Here is a 19,957-nt window from a genome sequence, read left to right as displayed (position 1 = left end):
CATTCTAAATTTAGCTCCATGCCTATCCCTTGTTCCTCTCTCTCCTTCTATTGATTTACTACCTTTCTCCTCTCCATATCTTACAGTACGCATACAAACACACACGTACTGTATGCATGCACAAACTTTCTCTGTGATAGTTACCCCTAATTGGCTGAATTTCACATTTTGCCTCTATACATTATTGGAGGATCAGCACCAAACAGTGTCCTGAGCAAGTTTAAAAAAAAAAAAAAGGAAATGTAGGAAATTAACAAGCACACATCAATACCATGTTGAAAAATGAAAGAAATGTGCCAGTCCCTTTAACATCTTCATATGTGCCAGTTAATAGGGTGGGAATTAAATGCAAAATGCTCACGTTCTCAGCATAATATTTCATGAGTTTATTTTGCAGAGAGAGTACTGGTGAGAGGGCAGGGATGCAGAAGGGAGCTGCCATTCATAAAAGCTTCTCGTATTTTGCCTTTAGGCTGTGTGTCATTGCTCAGTTGTTTCAACTACAGCTAAATAAATCTAAATCTAAGCCGCAGCTGCAGTAGCTCATGTTATGTCACTAATGTTCTGAATTGCAGCTTAACCTTTAAAGGGATTTCTTTCTTTCACAGGGATATTTGCTCCCCAAATGGTTTTCTTTGATGTCACTGACCATGACAAATTCATCTTCAGAGAGAAATGTCATAATGGGTGTTTTCTTTTTTTTTTATCTATTCTAATCAGGTTTTTGACCTGTCATTGCTTAGCAAGACTGTTCCCGTACGTCTGCAGTGATCGAAGCTTAGTTAGCTCCTCAAAATCCATAATGTATACCTTATCTATGGGTTCGATTTGTTGTCCTTGCCACTCGAACACTAGGGCATTGTCTCACAGACAGTGGCAATCCTGTGCATTATACAGGTAATATATCTATATTCTGCCTCCTGACACACACAACACAACGTACACGATGCAACATCGGAGAAATGCAGGTAACTTGGAATATGCCCCCTAAAATACATTCAGGTGTCACCATTGCCTGAGCGTTCAAACACAACACCTTCACACAATCATTATAAATGCGCAGAATATGCATGACATAACAGTCAGCGGCAATGGATCTTAAGCGAGATAAGGATTTCTCTGATTCTCAGTCAGGTAGCGATGAGGTGCTTAAAGAAACCCCAAGGTTCTTACCTAACTGTATCTCCATGATACTCATCTTGTTTTCAGCCGGAAAGAGGATCTTTGGAGGTTTGTCGGTCAAAGGAGCTGAAAAAAAAGCAAGGAAAAATATCAATATTATTTCTGTCAACACTCAAAAAATAAATTTCAGCCATAAAGAAGAGTAAAATCGCTATGAAGAGTAAAATAGCACAAAAACCCAAACCACTGAAGAGAGAAAATACAGACATGGTAAAATAAGCACCATGGGGATGGTATAAAACTCTCTCTCTTTGCCTCACTCTCTCTGTTTACCATTTTTCCCTCGCTTTCCATCTCTTTCCCTGTCTCTCCCTTAGTAATGGGCTTTTCCATACATGTCCTGACAACCATTTCAAGTCAACTAATGGCCTCAGTACCTTCAGGGAATCATAGTGTCAGTGATTAAGGAATGGATGTGCCACCAAACCAACATGGATTAAGTGCAGACACTGTGTGGCGCATGTCCAGTGCAAACTAGGATTGCACCGTAATATATGCCCAGGAGAATCTTTAGAATCTTATTTATAGTGGTGGAGAACTGAGGAGAGCCAATGATGCATCATTTTGCATAGTGGGTGCTCTGAAGACAAATCTCCCATGAGAACATGAAAGTTCAGACATTTAGATGAAATAAAGGACAATATTCAGAAATATTGCAGTTCTCTATTTTTCCTGTCTTTATGTTAAAAGGCAATTCAAAGTACTGTATTAAAGAAAGTCTGTGTGAGTGTTGGAGATGGTGAGAGAGGCTGAGGCGTAGAAGGTTAGTTGTATCTTAGGCACTACCAGGGGTGTTCAAGTCAAATCGGGACTTACAGTATAATGAATTGTCTGAGGAATAAAGGCATAAACCAATTGACAGAAGATTTCAAGCACAGACTAGCCTCAGTAAAACAATTAAATGGTGCAAATGTTTTATAGAAAGCCGTACGTCCTTTAATGAGGATTCCAGTCAAGGTGGCTCCGAGTCCACTGCAGTCGTTCCTGTGAACATTCAGCAATTTTTTTTAAAATCGATGAATAACTCGTTGCCAACTTGCAGAAGAGACGCAGCTGTCTGTTGTACATAATCATTCAGCAATACCAGTTTCAAAAGACAGAAACTCTGCCGGGAGTTATTGCCACAGTACAGTCCTGATTTCGCTTCAAGCTATTTCCTAGAAATGTTTGGGCCAATAAAGGAGTTCCTGGAAGGCCAGCATTCGATCATTTCCGCGGCAAACTGAGAAAACTTTCTACCTTGATGGGATAAGTGCATTAGTGTAGCGGGGGATTTTATAGAGGAATTAAGGTAACTTTTAATCTCGTTACTGTGTTCTGTTATTCTGCATCAAAAGTCCCAGTTTGAGTTGAACACCACTTCTATATAATATGCATTTTATAAGCTGTCATAATTCAGTGGAGTCTGTCTAAAACTTGCTATTTATTTTGTTGGTATTTATTACTCAGTACTCTACACTACACACAGGAGAAGTAACATCTTGTCACATTTTAAATAAGTATTTATTGCAATTGATAATCATAAACATAATTTAATTACAATGCCATCGGGTCTCATAGTGAAATATCTGCTAAAACTGCTAATACACTCTTTGGAATAATTCTACACATTGATTTGTTTGCTTTCTGCTGCGCACTGTTTTGCTCGGTCACACTATGTGACTCCCAGCTTTTCCTCTCGCTTGTAACGACATTCATAATTCATCACACAGCACCGTGCTAATGCCATTAAACCCGCTTATTATTTCAACTGTTCACTAGATACAGTAAAAACCATGCATCATGGTTAATTAGCTAAAACCCCACTGCATGAACAAACGGAGTTATTTTATTTGAGTAAGGATAAAACATGGTGGGGGTGCGCTGTTATCAGAAAATAATCAATAACATCATGGTGTGATAGGAGTTAAACAAGTGGGTGTTTAAACTGTATGATATTTGGCCTAATTTTACTTTTGCCAATATAATTATATATTACAGAGAATAATCTTCGGTCATGTGTTAAAATCTGTGGTCTCAGAGCACACCTGGTGCAGTGCGGCTGTGAATGGTTCTGGCATTGTTGAAAAATCTGCTAAAAATCTAAGCAGTGTTTTAACACTCACCTAAAATGCACCAATAAAAAGATGGAAAATAATTACACAAAACTCAGGAGACAACTACAAACACAATAGTGGCAATGCCAAAATGCCAACAAAAGCTACTGGGTTTAAAACAAGAGCAGTTAAATTGCAGCAGCAAACACAATAGCTCTTTGGTGTCTCATCACACTTATATCATGACAGGACAAAAGGAGACATCATACGGAAAGAAATGGAAGAGCAATTTCAGCTTTAGGTTTGAGTATTTATCTCCATCTTATACGCATTCAAATGCTCTCTTCATTAAGTGTATTTACCATTACAGTATGACTACGTGAAACTTTATTTTTGCTTTCCAGACCAGTAACCTGATGATGATGATGATGATGATGAGGTCAAGGGTGCATGTGCAGGCATGTCTTTATTTACTAAATTTATTTACAAAAAGGAAACTCAAGAACCTAAAAGCAAATGGAGACCCAGCATTCTAGAAATAATTATTGTACCAAAGCAAGAAAAAGATAAACTAGGACCTTCAATAGAGAAACCAATCAATAAAATACAAGGGTCACATGAACACAATCACTTCAGAAAATAAATATAACTAAGCCTAAAATGCTGAGAAACTGACTGAAGTGCAGGTCAAAAAAATAAACTCAAATAAACTCATCATTTAAACTTTCAAAATGTAAAAGCCTTAAAACCACTAGGGAGAACGCTGACAGTAGGGCAGGCTCATTAAACAACCCAGTCTATTTTAACACATTCCAAACACTTCAACCAAGAAGTCATTATTCAAGATTGAATGGGATCCAAGGTGAGGGGCAGAGAGAGAGAGACAGAGAGAGAGAGAGACAGAGAGAGAGAGAGAGAAAGAGAGAGAACGGAATCTTGTTACAGTAATGGACTTTGGCCTTGGACTTGGAAGAGGTCACAGCAGTGGCCCTGCTTATAAGAGAGGACTGTGAGATTTTCTCTCTAGAATACACCCACACCAATTAACCCGTCACTTCCTAGGAAAATCACAGGATTTGCCTGGCTTCTTATAATTACTCTTTAATTGCTTATCTTCTTTAAAGTCTTATCAGAAAATCCTCATACTGCAAGAGTTTATTAATAGAATAAAAAGTAGAGTAATTATTAGGGTGGAAAAAATAAAGAGAGAGAGAGAGAGAGAGAAAAAAAGAGAGCTCTTTCACCCTGGCTTGGTCCTTACTGGCTAATTGGCCAGTGTTTTTGTAGCAAAATTGCTTCACTAAGCCACATTTATCAGATGAGAGATGCTCTGTTGTGAGACTGCATTGGGAAACGCAAAATGAAAAAGAGATAAAAAGCAAAGAGGAATTTCTTTTAAATAGACTATTGCACCTGACATTGCATCAGACATGGAAAAGGCAGACTACCCCATGGGATTCCTAAACTAATGTTAGGCTTTACACTGGTTTAACACCACCCTGACATATCATCAGCTCACTCAATTCCATAAGCCCTGTCTCTGAAGCAAACCAGCGAGCAGGGCAGCTTTTATGTTTGCAAAGACACCTGACTCACTAACACACATAAAGGTTTGAAACATATGATACCTACAGGACTATTTCATGATGATGCACAAACATGATCACCAGCACAGAAGATACTGTATTAATCAAGTCATCTCATTTACTTCAGAGTACACTATTTAGTGAATGAGTAGTAGTGTATTTATTTTTCCTCTTTAAATGTTTCAAAGAAGAAGGGTTAGATCTTCCAAAGGAAGTGAATCCTGGGTATTTTACCTTTGGTGATAGTAACAGTATCGCACTCGAGGCCATGTTGTTGTGCTGAATATCATGCAGTTGTAGACATCACAGCATATTCACCACAAGAGTATGGCATCGAGTGTGAGACTTATTTTATAAAATAGTTCTACAAATGCAAGTTATCAACATATTATGATTTGTTTGTTTATCAAACTACTTTTTTTTCTCCACCAACACATATCTTTCCAAAGACTGGTGGAACTGGCAGCTGACAGTTCGTGTAATTAAAAGTGGTGAAAGTAGTTTTAAATTCTTACTCATACTACATAGCCGAATGGTGAGAAGAATAAACCATGAAGGTGGTAGAACGTCCCAAGAAACTTGAGATTTACTTTTCCACATACAGTAAAACCTCGGATTATGGATAATCTCGGATTGCAGCACGAGAGAGAAAAAACAATGGCTCAGTTGTGATCCATGACGCTCGGCGTCAACTCAAGAAGCGCATGCGTGATACATGATACTCCATTAATACTCCATAATTTGACACCGTGCCGGTTCTCTCTCTCTCTCACACACACACACACACACTCTCTTTCTCTCGTCTTTAGTGTGTCAGTGTTTGAGTGTGTGTGTTATGTGTGTGCGTGCGCATAATTTGACACCGTGCCGGTTCACACTCTCTCTCTCGTCTTCAATGTGTGTGTGTGTGCTGTGTGTGCGCACGCGTAATTTGACACCGTGCCGGTTCACACTCTCTCTCTCATTCTGTCTCTCGCCTTTAATGTGTGTTTGCACACTTCGCAGCGCAAGAGAGAAAAACACACACACACACAGCGCCTGCGCACATAAATGGGAACACTTATCTATCTGGATTTATTTTTTTTTTTTTTAGGTAAAGTGCAGCTTAATTTTTTACTTTATATTTAGTGGTAAATATTTTTATGTATTAATTTTTTTAGGCTGTGGAACGAATAATTTTAATTTCCATTATTGCTTATGGGAAAATTTGCTTTGATTAACAAATTTTGGAGTATGTTTAGAATGAATTATGCTCGTAATCCAAGGTTCCACTGTATTCAGATATGGTATATCAGCTAAATTCTGGAAATCCAAGGTTATGTCCCAAATAGTGTTAAATAGAAAGCTACTGTAGTGCGCTATTTATGTTGTTTAATCCCTTGTTCCACACAACAAGTAGTGCCCTTCAACAGGGCTTAGAGAGGGATTTGGGACTCAGCCTTATGTTAGAAGCTGTTTAGCTTTGTAGTTCACATTATCCATAAACACAGACGGTTCAGACGGAATTTAGAAGGACTTATGCGCAATTACTAAAAAGACGTGTTGTTTAAGATGAAATAACATTATTGGATGTATTTTGTTTCTAAAAGTGCTTCTGTGACTGGTTTTAAATGTAGGCTTTTGCAGGCGGCTGCTGTCTTCTCAGTACTGTAGCCCGTACAAACATACTTTCACCCATGCTGCGACCGAAAGTGATATACATATTTAAACATCCCAGTGCTGTTATGCTCTATATCACCACTCGCGAAATGCCTCTCGTTTAATCTGATTACTCTGTTAGTTGTTTACCAATTATTATTGTAGTCTTGACTATACACAAAAAATTTACCTTATAAAATGTGGCAGTAAAAATAGAATGAAAAATCATCAGTATAAATAAAATTAACAGCTCATACAACAACAACAAAAAAATCTGCGTAAGGTAAGGTAAGGTCTTTATTTAGAGTACTGTAATTAGGAGTATTACATGACCAGTTTGTATAAACAGGTCTAAATGTTTATATGAATGTTGTGAAACCTAGAGGATAACAAAATATAATGTTCTACTTTAAAAAATTTATTCTAATTAATTGCACTGGAAACAGTTTATTGAGTGGAAATCCTTATCTTTTAGATGCACTAAATCACATGTTAATACCTTTCCAAAATTGAAAATTATTTGAAATTTATTTCCACTGAAAGACACCATCCACATTTAAGATCTAATCTATATACGAGAAAACAATATCCTAACTGGGATCCAACTAGACGCAATATAAAATCGTTTGGCTCTATCATCTGGAGATCACAAGTTCTCATGAAACATGCCAGTGCCACAGCCATCTGTGCCTCGACGTCAAAGAGAGCAAAAATGGCTTTAAGGGATGAGGGATGGCATACTTTTTCCCCCTGTTAATAACAGCAAGACTAGCCAGTCATGGGAGTGGGGGGTGGGGGGTAGGGGGCTGTAAACTCAGGTATGACTCATATATGATATTTATGATAAAGCTTATTTCTATCTAGGACGTTCATATTATTTACTTTACATTTACAGAATTTGGCAGACGCCCTATCCAGAGCAACTTACATAAGTGCTTTGAAGTCTCTTTCAATTATTATAATCCTTAGGTTCCTGACTAGACCATTAGTTTTTCAGGGTTTTTTTGTTTTGTTTTTGTTTTTATGTGTTCGATTACACTCCAATACCTAAAAAAACAAATAGGTCTTCAGACACCATTTACAGATTGCCAGGACTCAGCTGTACGGACATCTAGAGAAAGTTCATTCCACCACCGAGGTGCCAGAACAGAAAGTCTAGTTGCATGTCTTCCTCAGTTCATAAGAGATGGTGGGACCAGTCAAGCAGTGCTGGAGAAGCAGAGGGATCATGTTGCAGTGTGGGGTATAATAACTGCTTTGAGGTAAGTGGGTTCTAGATGGTTTTGGCTTTGTAGGCAAGCATCAGTATTTTGACTCTGATGTGGCAGCTACAGGAAGCCAGTGGAGGGATCAGAGAAGTGGCATAGTGTGGAAGAAATTAGGACGATTGAATTCACATCATGCATCTGCATTTTGGAACAGCGGCAGAGGTGAAATGGCACACAGACATAGTCCTGCCAGGTGTGAGTTGCAGTAGTCCAGTCTTGAAATAACAAAGGACTGAACAAACATCTAAGTGGTATGTGTGGAGAGAAATGAAAGAATCCTTTTGATGATATAAAGAAGAAATCAATAAGAGTGTGTCAGGTTAGCGATGTGAGAGGAAAAGGACAGTTGATTGTCCAAGGTTTCCCCAAGGTCCTAGGCAGTGACTGAAGGTGTGATCTGAAAGTTGTCCAGAAAGATCATAAGATCCTCTATTATACTGCATATTGTGCCGATACAAAAAAAAAAAAAAAACAATGAGCGAATGCCAAAACTGTGCTTTACAGTTTTTCAATACACAATTAAATATACGGTGGATGGATGGATGGATGGATGGATGGATGGATGGATGGATGGATAGATAGACATTTTTATGAGAACACAATCTATATTTCTTACATATGCGACCAACACTGAGGTCTGCACTGGCTGTTCTGTTTTGCCCTGATTTGATCAGGAAGACAGATAGCTAATTATTAGTCTCATAAACCAATCAGTGTTTAACATGGTGAAGCAAATGACTCTGTTCCATAAGCTTCATCCAGACATGCTTTAATTAATAGCTTTTCATGACAGTTTAAGTGCTGAGAGTGAGACACAGGACACACAAATAGAAGTCTGTAATCATTGGGCCTCATGCAGAAACATTCTCTTAAATTTCTCCTAACATTTATGTTAATTTTCTGTAAAGGGAAAAATAAGACCGAGAGAAAGTTAAAATGCTCTTTATTACTATAGATCACACTTTGTTAATACACTTCAACATTACATTATATCACATCACATGGGTACCAAAGAAGAAAAAAGTAAACTACATTAAATGTGAAAAAAAATAACTCTTTCTCGACAACTGAGCACAAAACTCCATTACGACACCATTTCATGTCAAAAGTTGTCAAATCCTTTATAGACTTATAAAAACAAAAATCAATCAACACTCGTAATTTCACCAGATTTAAAAACATTGCCACCACGTTGTCACCAGACAGTCTTTCAACCTTATTTTTCCTACTCATATAAATGGCTAACTTAGCCTGACCTAAAACAAAATTTAAAAGCTGACATGTAACCCTATTAGATAAAAAAAAACTTAAAACCAAAAATAAAAATTCTCATTGAAAACAATTCATTAAAGGAGATGCAAAATAAGAGAAGTAGACCCCGGATGCAGCAAATGTTCTAAAAAATATAGCAAAGATACATGTAGGATTAGCACTTAAATAGTATAGGTAACACCTTAAAACACTACTGTATGTAAGGGCAGGTGCATGTTGTTTTGTGTACAAAGCGGGCACTAATATCGGTAAATCAGTAGTGAAACTTTGTAATAAACTTTAACAAAGTAAACGTGATCTTCCAAAGTGATTGGCAATACAGGGAAATCAAGTAAAGAATGAAAATAGGAAAACAAAGGTGAATTCTGCAAACAAATAGGTTCAAACTAAATGAGAAAAAAATCATGGATATGCTGAAAAAAATGTTTATATACTGTATGGCTTCATGCATGAGGCCAATTGTGTTTTGTTCATTTTGCTGAAGGCTGTGGCCTTTCTGAATGTTGATCAGACACTTACTGTCCCTTACACGAGTGGCATTTTGTAAAGGAAAAACTGAAAACACAGGCCTATTCATGCTGCAATGAACTCAGTCTAAAACTATGTGTTGGCTATGTGCTATGGATTTTCTGACTTTTTGGATACACACCAGCAAATACATCCAGCATCATTACAATCATTAATTTTTAAAATGAACTTGTGGAAATGGAACATCACTGGGCCTGCCTAGGCCTACAGTACTCGCACAGTGAATTCTCCTTTCTTAAATTTAATCTTTTGGCAGTGTTTTATGTCTCACTGTGGTTTACAAGTTTTTCCTGTCATTACTGAGCACATCACTTAATGCTGCTTCATAAAACATACACATATTACCATGTTTGTGATTTTTGATAAAAACGGACATGTCTGTATCAGGCAATTACACTCTGGAATGAGAACGAACGCTGAGAAGAAGGAAGCATTCAGAAACAGCTTCTTTCCTCATTCTGCACCATCTGCAACCTCAGCTTGAGCACAGTGCTACTGTAGACGGCCATCTTCAGCATTGGCAAGCTAATATGTCTTTTCTTCGGATGATGTACTGTCTGATTTCCAGCACAAATATGCTTTGTGCCAACCACATACATTTGCATGCCATTTAAATACAAGAAAATACTGCAGCATTAAAACATTAACTGATTAAATTTATTTCAAACGCTGTTATAGTTATTAATTCTTTCCGTAATTACATTAGGTCATTACGACCCCTCACTACAGCTTAGCAGATAATCACTTACAGATAGGTTTAAGGTGCTTCTGTGCAACCTAATGAGGAATCAGTGTGAATACAAACCCGTTAGAATGATATAGTGGATTCGCTTTCTTTTTTTTTTATGAACATTTGCCCTGCCCCATTGTTAACCTTGTTAGCTGTTCCTTCAAATTAAGTCATGCACGTTATTATGAGAAATTGTGAGATCATTTTCTCACATTAAAAACCACTGAATATTTTTTTTTTTTTTTTTTTTTAAACCTATGTCAATGTGTTTGGATAATGGTTAATAATAAAAAAGTCATATTTCATGACCTGGGTATTAAATAATGGTACTCAGGGCCATGTTTTTTTTTTCTTTCTTTTTCTTAGTTGCTCATGCTATTTTTTTTATTCCTCATGGTACAGTATGATTACAGAATATATGACCTTCTCTTCCCAAAGAGCAGATTTAAGAGTTTTCTTTAATAGTAAGTTGAACTAGAGCTACCGGCCCTTTTGTACATGAGGCAAAGTAATTCATTATTATGTTCAGCATTTTTATCTGCCTCTGTCTTTTAAGTGTGATGAAGGTTTTTTGCATCACCCATCATATTAGGAAACCCAAATAATTTCAGCTGATCAAACTGAACACTAAAAAATACTCCAACAGATCCTGGCATGCAAAAAACAATACTCTAGTCTTATTTCAGACTTTTCTTAATTAACCACTGAGAGCCACTGTTGCACTTTGTCATGACAAATCACATGCATTTATGTTAAGTATTTACTATACAGTTCATCTCATTATTTACCCTCTGTGAGCTGACAAATGAATTTTGAGGACTTTTGATTACTCCTAACAGAACTGATGGCCTTGGTCAAACGTGGTAATGTGAAGCATCAGTGCAAAGCTAAACAAACACTTCACCTTGAGGCGTGTAATTCATCAACTAATCACTAACACTGAAAATTTCAAAGATAACAGTTGTCACAATTATAGCTATTTATTTTACATGTAATATTGAATTTTATGCTATTAACATTTATTTTGCAGATATACAGTTACTGACTTTAACTCACCCATCTGTTAGTCAACTGTTAATGGAAAGAGAACATGACATGACCCCTGCACATCAGCTGTTGCTTGGGCATTTAATCAAAAATGTGCCAGTGCAGGTATATTATTCGTAATAAGGTGGCACTAAGTGTACTGTACATGAGGCTCAACGAGAATAGGGATCATTTCAGTACTAGTTCCTCATAATAAGTTTATTTATACCCTTGTTTGTCTTAATGTGCGGCTGTATAAAAAATTTCTCTCTTTTCTCTCTGTTGCAATTTTTTTTAGAAATAAACTTTATGTATTTAAATTGTACAGCGTGTTTGTAATCAGGACACATTGGTCCAAAACATAAATCCAGATGCATATATAGGCAAGCCTGGAAAAACATCAAGAAACATTTTAGAAAAAAAAAACATACTCATCTGTGTAATCCCATATATTGGGATTATGAATTAATACAGTACAAAATCATAAGGGCAAGAAATTTAAGCAAGAAATAATGTCATATAAATAATTCAGCAGTAAAGCCATAAATCTGTCATATAAACTGTACATGTAGTGAAGTGGAGGAGTTTAGAAGATTTTCTCTTCTATTTAATATCTAATATTATCTATCTAATATTTACTCTCTCTCTCTCTCTCTCTATATATATATATATATATATATATATATATATATATATATCAGCAAAAAAAAACATCCTCTGACTTTCAACTGTTTTTACTGTCAGTAAACTCAATGTGTAAATATTTGTATGAACACTAAAAGAGTCAACGCCATAAGACATAAACTGAAAATGTTTCATACAGTAATGTGTCCCTGAATGAAGGAACGCTCAAAATCAAAAGTACCAGTCAGTATCTGGTGTGGCCACCAGCTGCTTGAAGTACTGCAGTGCATCTCCTCCTCATGGACTGGACCAGATTTGTCAGTTCTTGCTGTGAGATGTTACTCCACTCTTCCACCAAGGCACCTGCAAGTTCCTGGACATTTCTGTGAGGAATGGCCCTAGCCCTCACCCTGCGATCCAACAGGTCCCAGACGTGCTCAATGGGGTTGAAATCCGGGCTCTTCGCTGGCCATGGCAGAACACTGACATTGCTGTCATGCAGAAACTCACGCACAGAACGAGCAGTATGGCTGGTGGCATTGTCCTGCTGGAGGATCATGTCCGGATGAGCATGCATAAAGGGTACCACATGAGGGAGGAGGATGTCTTCCCTGTACCGCAAGGCATTAAGACTGCCTGCAATGACAACAAGCTCAGTCCAATGGTGATGTGATATACCGCCCCAGACCATGACGGACCCCCCACCTCCAAATCGGTCCCGCTCCTGTGCAGGTGTTGTTACATGTGGTCTTCCACTGCGAGGATGATCAGCTGTCCTTCCTGTCTCCCTGTAAGGCTGTCTTAGGCGTCTCACAGTGCGGACATGGCAATTTATTGCCCTAGCCACATCAGCAGTCCTCATGCCTCCCTGCAGCATACCTAATGCACGTTCACGCAGATGAGCAGGGACCCTGGGCATCTTTCTTTGGGTGTTTTTCACAGTCGGTAGACAAGTCTCTTTAGTGTCCTGCGTTTTTAGAACTGTGACCTTAAATGCCTACTTTCTGTAAGCTGTTAAGGTCTTAACGACCATTTCACAGGTGCATGTTAATTAATTGATTATGGTTGATTGAACATGCATGGAAAACATTGTTTAAACCCTTTACAATAAAGATCTGTAAAGTTAGTTGGATTTTTACAACATTATTGTTGAAATACACAGTCCTGAAAAAGGGACGTTTCTTTTTTTGCTGAGTATATATATATATATATATATATATATATATATATATATATATATATATATATATAATTCAATCTTCAACATTTTTTATATTTTAGATTCAATACAATGAAGTGGAATATTTCAAGCCTTTTTTGTTTTTATAATAATGATTATAACTTACAGCTCATGAAAAAAAAAATATTTCATTTGGAGTAAATTATTATTCCTATGGTAGAAATATTGTCTATCTCAGTCTACTTCTTCAATAAATGCATGGGGAAAACTGCTGACATGATAGATGTACCAAAGATTATCATCGACGCCCTCCACAAGGAGCGTAAGCCACAGATGCAGCTGTATCGAAGCGTTTATAAAAAGTTGACTGGAAGTAAAAACTGTCCTAGGAAAAGGAGCATCACAAGCAGGAATAAATGGGGAAGCAATGTGGACCAAGTGGGTAGAGGATCTACGGGATATTGTCAAGAGGAATATAAAACGTTTAATGTATTTCGAGGGTTACTGGTGAATCCTTTAAAGTTAGGATAATTATTTCAGTCCAGTTCTACAACCAGTGTGATTCTCTGTGAATAAAAAAAAAAAACTCTACATGTGCTTCCTGACAGTCTGCCTCGTATTAAGCTACCGTCACATGAAACCATCATAACTTGTGATGTTGTTTAGGTTGTTTTATTGCAACGTTAGAAAATCACCCCTGGTGTTTGGTTTAAAACAGCATTTTTAATAATGTTCCTAAATGACACATTAGTTGCTGTCCCCTAAAGCTCTATAAGGTATTAATAAAGAAATGTTTTTTATTCTAATCCAGACCTTTTAAGGTCAATTTGTTCATTGAGATAGGAACAGAATGAAATACATGGCTTTGGATTATATATTGGAATGTTTTACAGTAAGTTGCCAATTACTTAAATTGGCTAAATCTATTTTTTCCCATTATGTACAGTATTCAATGAAGTATTATCCCTCAAAAAAACGAATTAACTAACTAAATAAATAAATAAGGGACCACATGCACACAGTTTTACAGTAAACATATAAAGGTGTTCAAAGGGTGTGTCGAAAACAGATAATCAAAATACCAATAGCAGGTTGGAACTGAAAAACAGAGCCAAAACATTGCCAATAAATGAACACACACACACACGCACGCACGCACGCACGCGCGCACACACACACACACACACACACACACAGTGGTAAGACTTTACAAAGATGAACAAGTCTAACAGAGCTTAAATACACAGTGCTAATGAGACACAGTTGCAGCTAATTGACTGGACTGGTGGTTAGTGAAATGCTGCAGTACAGGCCAGGACTACAGACACACTGCAGTGTAACTTCACTCAAGAAAACAAACACTCAAATTCAATTCCTTCTGCTGTAGTTGGCCAGAGTTTTTACATTTGCTCAGAACACAGGTCAATTTCCAATACAATCATCTATCTACAAAGAAAATGTAGTGTAAAATAATAATAATAATAATAATAATAATAATAATAATAATAAAGTCACATTTTATTGTCTTGCTGAAGTGCTACTATAGGGTGACAACCTGAAACAACATCACAACTTTGATCTTGTATTAATGACTTGTGAGAACTTTAATATATTGAACCACTTTTAATGTAAGGCCCGGACTCTATGGTGTGAAAATTATTCCTCATGCTTCTGTAACTACTCTTTTACAGAGTTTGAGTCCTGGAATATACCCGTGCCATCAGGGAAGGGAAAACTCCATAGATGTGATAAACTGGTCATTTAGTAGTAGTACATAACTTTGCTGAGTCTAGACCTGAGCAAACTGAAGGAACCCCAGATCATAACACTGCCTCCAGAGACTTGTACAGTGGACACTAGCACACTTCCCTTCTTACTGACGCACACATCGCTCTGGAATAGGTTCAATCATACTATTTCTTTATATTTTTTTATTAACTTATTCGGCCAACTAGTACAATAGACTGTACAGGATGTAAGTAAATGATAAAAACAACCTTCACAGCAATCAATGCACATCTTTCAGATCACTTTTTTAAAATAAATGCACCAATCCATATGCACCAAAATAAAAATAAAAAAACACTTGCAATATCGATTTAAGCCTTGCATTACAAGGTATAAAAAATATCTTTATTTTTCATTTAAGTCATTATTTATATCTTTATTTTACAGTTCATCTTTGGTCCTTAAACACATCGGTCAAAACAATTACTACCTTCGCTATCACAGCCTACACAAACTATCTTACAAAACAGCAGTTTAACAGTTAACACTAACAAGCATTCATAAACCTGTTACAGGCAAATTACAAACTACTGTATGTGTCTCAAAAATACAGATCATAACCTGTGGTCAACTCGAAAATGTTACAGAAAACATGTCATCACTCTAAGCATGTTAATTTTCATACAGTATTTCATACAGTGCTGTAATACAAAATACAAGAAAAAGATTTGCCATCTGCTTTTCTCTGCCTGATCTTTCCTGTCCCTGATATTGGGCCACATGGGTTCATCATCATCACCGCTAAGACTGGCAATTCAATTTAGGAAAAATCTCCAGGCATTCCGGATCCAGCTCTGAGCTCTGATGCTGTGATTGCCCTACATGCCTCAGTCATAGCTCTGGGGCAGTGATCACACGGCCTCCGTCTCCGAGCGGCAAAAGAATTCAGTTGAGTGAATTCTGTTTATCCGTTAAGTGTTTCAGACTTTGCAACTTGAGAAAATGTTTTGAGATTGTGAATTAGCAGCTGCAGCCATTTTCTTATGATATGCATGGTCAGACACTTTCATGCGATTTTTGTGGTTTGCACACGAATGTCTATTAGCAATTTAGATTAATGTGCAACCAATAAAAAAGTGTTTACTGTTGTGCAAAAAAAATTTCCTGTTTTACTTATACTGTATGTGTTTGAAATTGACAACCGGCACTGATGTGTTGGTCACTGTAGTTCAACACCTTTAAAAAAAATAAATATATATTGTGTAAAGCTGCTTTGCGACAATGACCATTGTTAAAAGTGCTATGTAAATAAAATTGAATTGAAATAATACAAACCATCCAAAAAACACCGATTTGCAACACAAAGATGGTATTTTATTTCAATTACTGTAAGCACTAGAAATTCAGGAATGCATGCTGTTGTCTGTGCCACAGGTGTCGCCTCTGTGATATTTAACATAAGACTCACATATAGAACTTTTATACCATTCTCTCTCACCACTGCCACATTATAAAGTGCCTACCATGCCGGGTCTAATTTGCAGTCCTGTGGATCTCATCTCTTTTCTCATGCCAAGAATGTTTTGCTTCAATGAATCTCCACTTGTGTTTCTACAAGCAGTGTCCTGATTTGTTACAACAGCAGCATTTCACCTTTGTGAGATTGTATTTCATCATGTGCTCATAATGATTCTGATTATACTGTATGTACATGACAAATAAGAAATAAACACACAAGAATAACACACACACACACACACACACACACACACACACACACACACATGCGCGCACACACACGCACACACACACAATTACAGATTCCAGGCCTATGCATTTGGCTGGTAGGCGCCACTCCGGAGAGAAAATCTCATTATCTTAATTAGCTCCTTCTCTCTGAAATATGCATTGATTATTTTGTTTCATGAAGAGATGAAACACAGACTCAAACAGGGCTTAAAATGATTAGGCCTGCATGTGCTTCTCGTCAGCTTCTGTTAAACAGACAGGAGCAGCGCAGTTTGGCCACAGAGGCATCTTGTTTCAAACTAAATGAAAATGAAAAGAAAAGGAAAATATTACATTTTTGAGGCAGGAACTGCTGTTGAAGTAAATCTTATTAACTAATCGCTTTCACATGCAGCCATGGATCACCCTTGATTAAAAAGTGTCATGAAAAAATATATAGTACTGTGCAATTGTCTCGAGCAAGCCCTCATTTCCTTATATTTTGCTTCTAAAGAGACAGACTTTCTTGTATTTTGTAATGTAGTCTTAAAGAATAGTTCTTCAGGACGTTTTTTTGGCTCTCACTTTTGGCAGGTTTCTGGCTCTCATTTTCAAGTCCATTCGCTGTACCTGACCAGTTTCAGAGGAATGTTTTTTGCTTGTTATAAGATGCAGTGCACTGAAAAAAGTAAACTGCTGTGTCATTGATACAAAGTATGTTTTCTACATTGATCTAATGGGAAAAAATGAATTTCCTATACGAAACTGATAATTGTACGTTGCTTAAAAGCAAAAATTTCAGCTCCTGGTTAAACTTAAATTTAATTCGTTCATTCAAAGGACAATTTCTACTTCAAACCTAAAGGTCGCCGTGTCACGTGACCTCATGACGTAGTATTATCGCGGACTGAATCCCGTTCTGCTGGCGGCCATCGTTTTTTAAAGAAAATAACAGGTAAGAAAGCAAACTCATGTCATTTCTATGTTAAATGTATCTCTTCCGTGAGCAAACGATTGATTTATGTCAGGAACAACTACTTTGTAGATTGAGTTTTGCGTCCGTGTTTGCTGGCTAAAAACACCTAGCCTATACACTATTACTTAGCATTAGCAAACTAACGCGGTTATTTTCAAAAACAACGGAGTTTCTACACTAAGTCGGCTGTGCCGAATAAAATGTAATTAATTATATTTAACTACCGTTGGTTAACGATGTTAAAATTAATAGGAATGTGACCTAAACATAGAACGGCGAGTTTGGGGTGAGTGATGTTTGTACTATACTTATAGTTATGATTAAAACCTTCTGGACTTGCTAACGTGTAAGTAATGTAATATCGCTCAAACTTCGTATAAAACGGGGCATTAGCACATGTTCCTGACATACTGGTAACACTTTATGACATGTTTTTAACGTTATCAGTGTATAATCCCTAATACTGGCAGCAATTTTACACGTTGATTTAACGTTACTAAAAGTAAAAGTGCAAAAGTCCACAAGTCGACCGATTAAATTAACCATGTAAATTAAATAAAATGTGAAATAAAACACAAAAACAGTGTATGTGTGTGTGTATATATATTCCAACTTGCTTGGTATTAGTAGCATGGATTAATAGGCAGAGCACTGTCTCACTTCAAGCTAGTGGTCACTTAGACCAACAGGCTGAGGTTAGCCATTACTGTGAAGTTTAAAAGTAAACATGAAATCTTTATTCACTTTTGTGTTTAAGGGTCTGTTAGCTTTTCTAAAAGGGCATTATTTAACCCATACTGCAGACATTGATAAGTCCCAGGATCCACAAATAAAAACCCTATGTGGATAAATTTTGAAATGGAAATGATACAATAGAATTGCCGTGAATTTATTAAATGTCAGTGTAATCTAAATATCCTAAAATAAACTCTCTCGAAATGACAGAGCACTGAAAATTAGTAGTTGAATTATCTGATAATATCAGAGAATAATTTTAGTTATCCTGCAAAACTGAATTATGTTTATTGGTTTATTGTATTATCAGTAGTGAGCACTTACAAGGCAATAGAATGCAGTTATTTTAAAGGTGTGTGGGGTGGTGATTCTTTCTATACATACTGTAATTAAGATTTGCTAAGAACTTGAGCCAGTCCAATTTTTGTTTTTACTTTTTTTTTAAGATCAATTATGAGTTTCTGAGAATTACAACTGCTCCACTTCAAGCAAGATTGCTGGTTTCCTTGGACAAGCAACACTACAAACTCATTGAGAGAAGACCAGAGATATAATCTTCATCTTCAAGTTCTTGATCTGGTATGTACTCACTTAAAAATAACAGAAATTAGCTTGGTGTTAGATGTAATATTGTGAATGGAAGCCACAGTAGCTGAGCAAGGCATTCAAATCAAGTTGGCTGTGACGCACTAAATAAAAACAAAACTAGCAGAATACCCCAGGCCAGGGGTAGCTCAGTGGTTAAGGCATTGGACTACGGTTCGGAAGATCACAGGTTCAAACCCCACAGGTTCAAACCCCACAACCACCAAGTTGCCACTGGTGGGCCCTTGAGCAAGGCCCTTAACCCTCAACTGCTCAGATGTGTAGTGAGATATAAATGTAAGTCGCTCTGGATAAGAGCGTCTGCCAAATGCCTAAATGTAAATGTAGCAAAATAAAACATTTTAGTTTAACTTGTTTACAGGTTAGTGAATGCTGTCGGAATACAGGTTTCAATGTTTGCCATGTTCATTTTATTACGCTTTAAAAGCCTAACATAATACTATGTTTGTTTTTACATGCCTAGAGCCTGGAGGTGAATGTATGAAGAGAGTATCTCCTGAAATGTCTTATGGTGTATTTAGTGGAAGATGTGGACCAACTGTTTAAACACTGGTAAGCATTTGTTCATGAAGCATTTCAACCTTAGGACTGAAAAATGTTACGAGGTCAGTGGCATTATCAGCTGCAGCACAACCTTCACACAGGGCCATTATTTTTTTTAAATCATAGTATGTATTTACATTAGTTACATACATGCTCCTTGAACTTGTAAAAAGACTTTACAGAAGAGCTGAAGCTGTTACAGCTGCAAATGTCCAACATCATATCAAACCCTATGGATTAAGAAGTGGATGTTACTCAAGTTCATATGCATGTGAAGGCAGGCGAGCCAATACTTTTGGCAATATAATGTAATATATAATGTGTGTGTATATGTATGTTCGTTGTTTTGGCCTATTCATTGACATAATTAAATTTAACTTGATGCACCATAATCCTAGGTGTTTTTTTGCACTCATAGGGAGCATTAAGTGATTTTTACATTCATACATCAGACACTGTTTTGCCAAATAGAGCAACTTGTCTAACAAATGTGCTTTCTTTTATTAGGTTGTTCAGAAAGGTGAAGCTCAGGCTGAACTTGAGAGGTGCACGATGGCCCTGTTTGCCCTCA

General features: G+C 36.9%; 1 protein-coding gene and 1 long non-coding RNA gene across 2 annotated transcripts in view; one reads left to right on the top strand and one right to left on the bottom strand.

The window, feature by feature from the left end:
• The window catches only part of il1rapl1b (interleukin 1 receptor accessory protein-like 1b), a 448,430-nt gene that overhangs the window by 140,737 nt on the left and 287,736 nt on the right, over window positions 1–19,957 (bottom strand). Inside the window, exon 6 of the mRNA XM_053492140.1 lies at window positions 1,174–1,248. Within this exon, the coding sequence (XP_053348115.1) occupies window positions 1,174–1,248 (75 nt within the window). The remainder of the gene's footprint in view (window positions 1–1,173; window positions 1,249–19,957) is intronic.
• Window positions 18,688–19,957, top strand: part of LOC128518827 (uncharacterized) — a 1,334-nt gene continuing 64 nt past the window's right edge. Inside the window, exons 1-3 of the long non-coding RNA XR_008357779.1 lie at window positions 18,688–18,816; window positions 19,307–19,395; window positions 19,894–19,957. The exon at window positions 19,894–19,957 is cut by the window's right edge and continues 64 nt beyond it. This is a non-coding gene — a long non-coding RNA (uncharacterized LOC128518827). The remainder of the gene's footprint in view (window positions 18,817–19,306; window positions 19,396–19,893) is intronic.

Source organism: Clarias gariepinus, chromosome 3, assembly GCF_024256425.1.
Source record: "Clarias gariepinus isolate MV-2021 ecotype Netherlands chromosome 3, CGAR_prim_01v2, whole genome shotgun sequence".
NCBI lineage: Eukaryota > Metazoa > Chordata > Actinopteri > Siluriformes > Clariidae > Clarias > Clarias gariepinus.
Note: the sequence above shows the minus strand (reverse complement) of the source record. Positions and strands in the feature narration are given on the sequence as shown.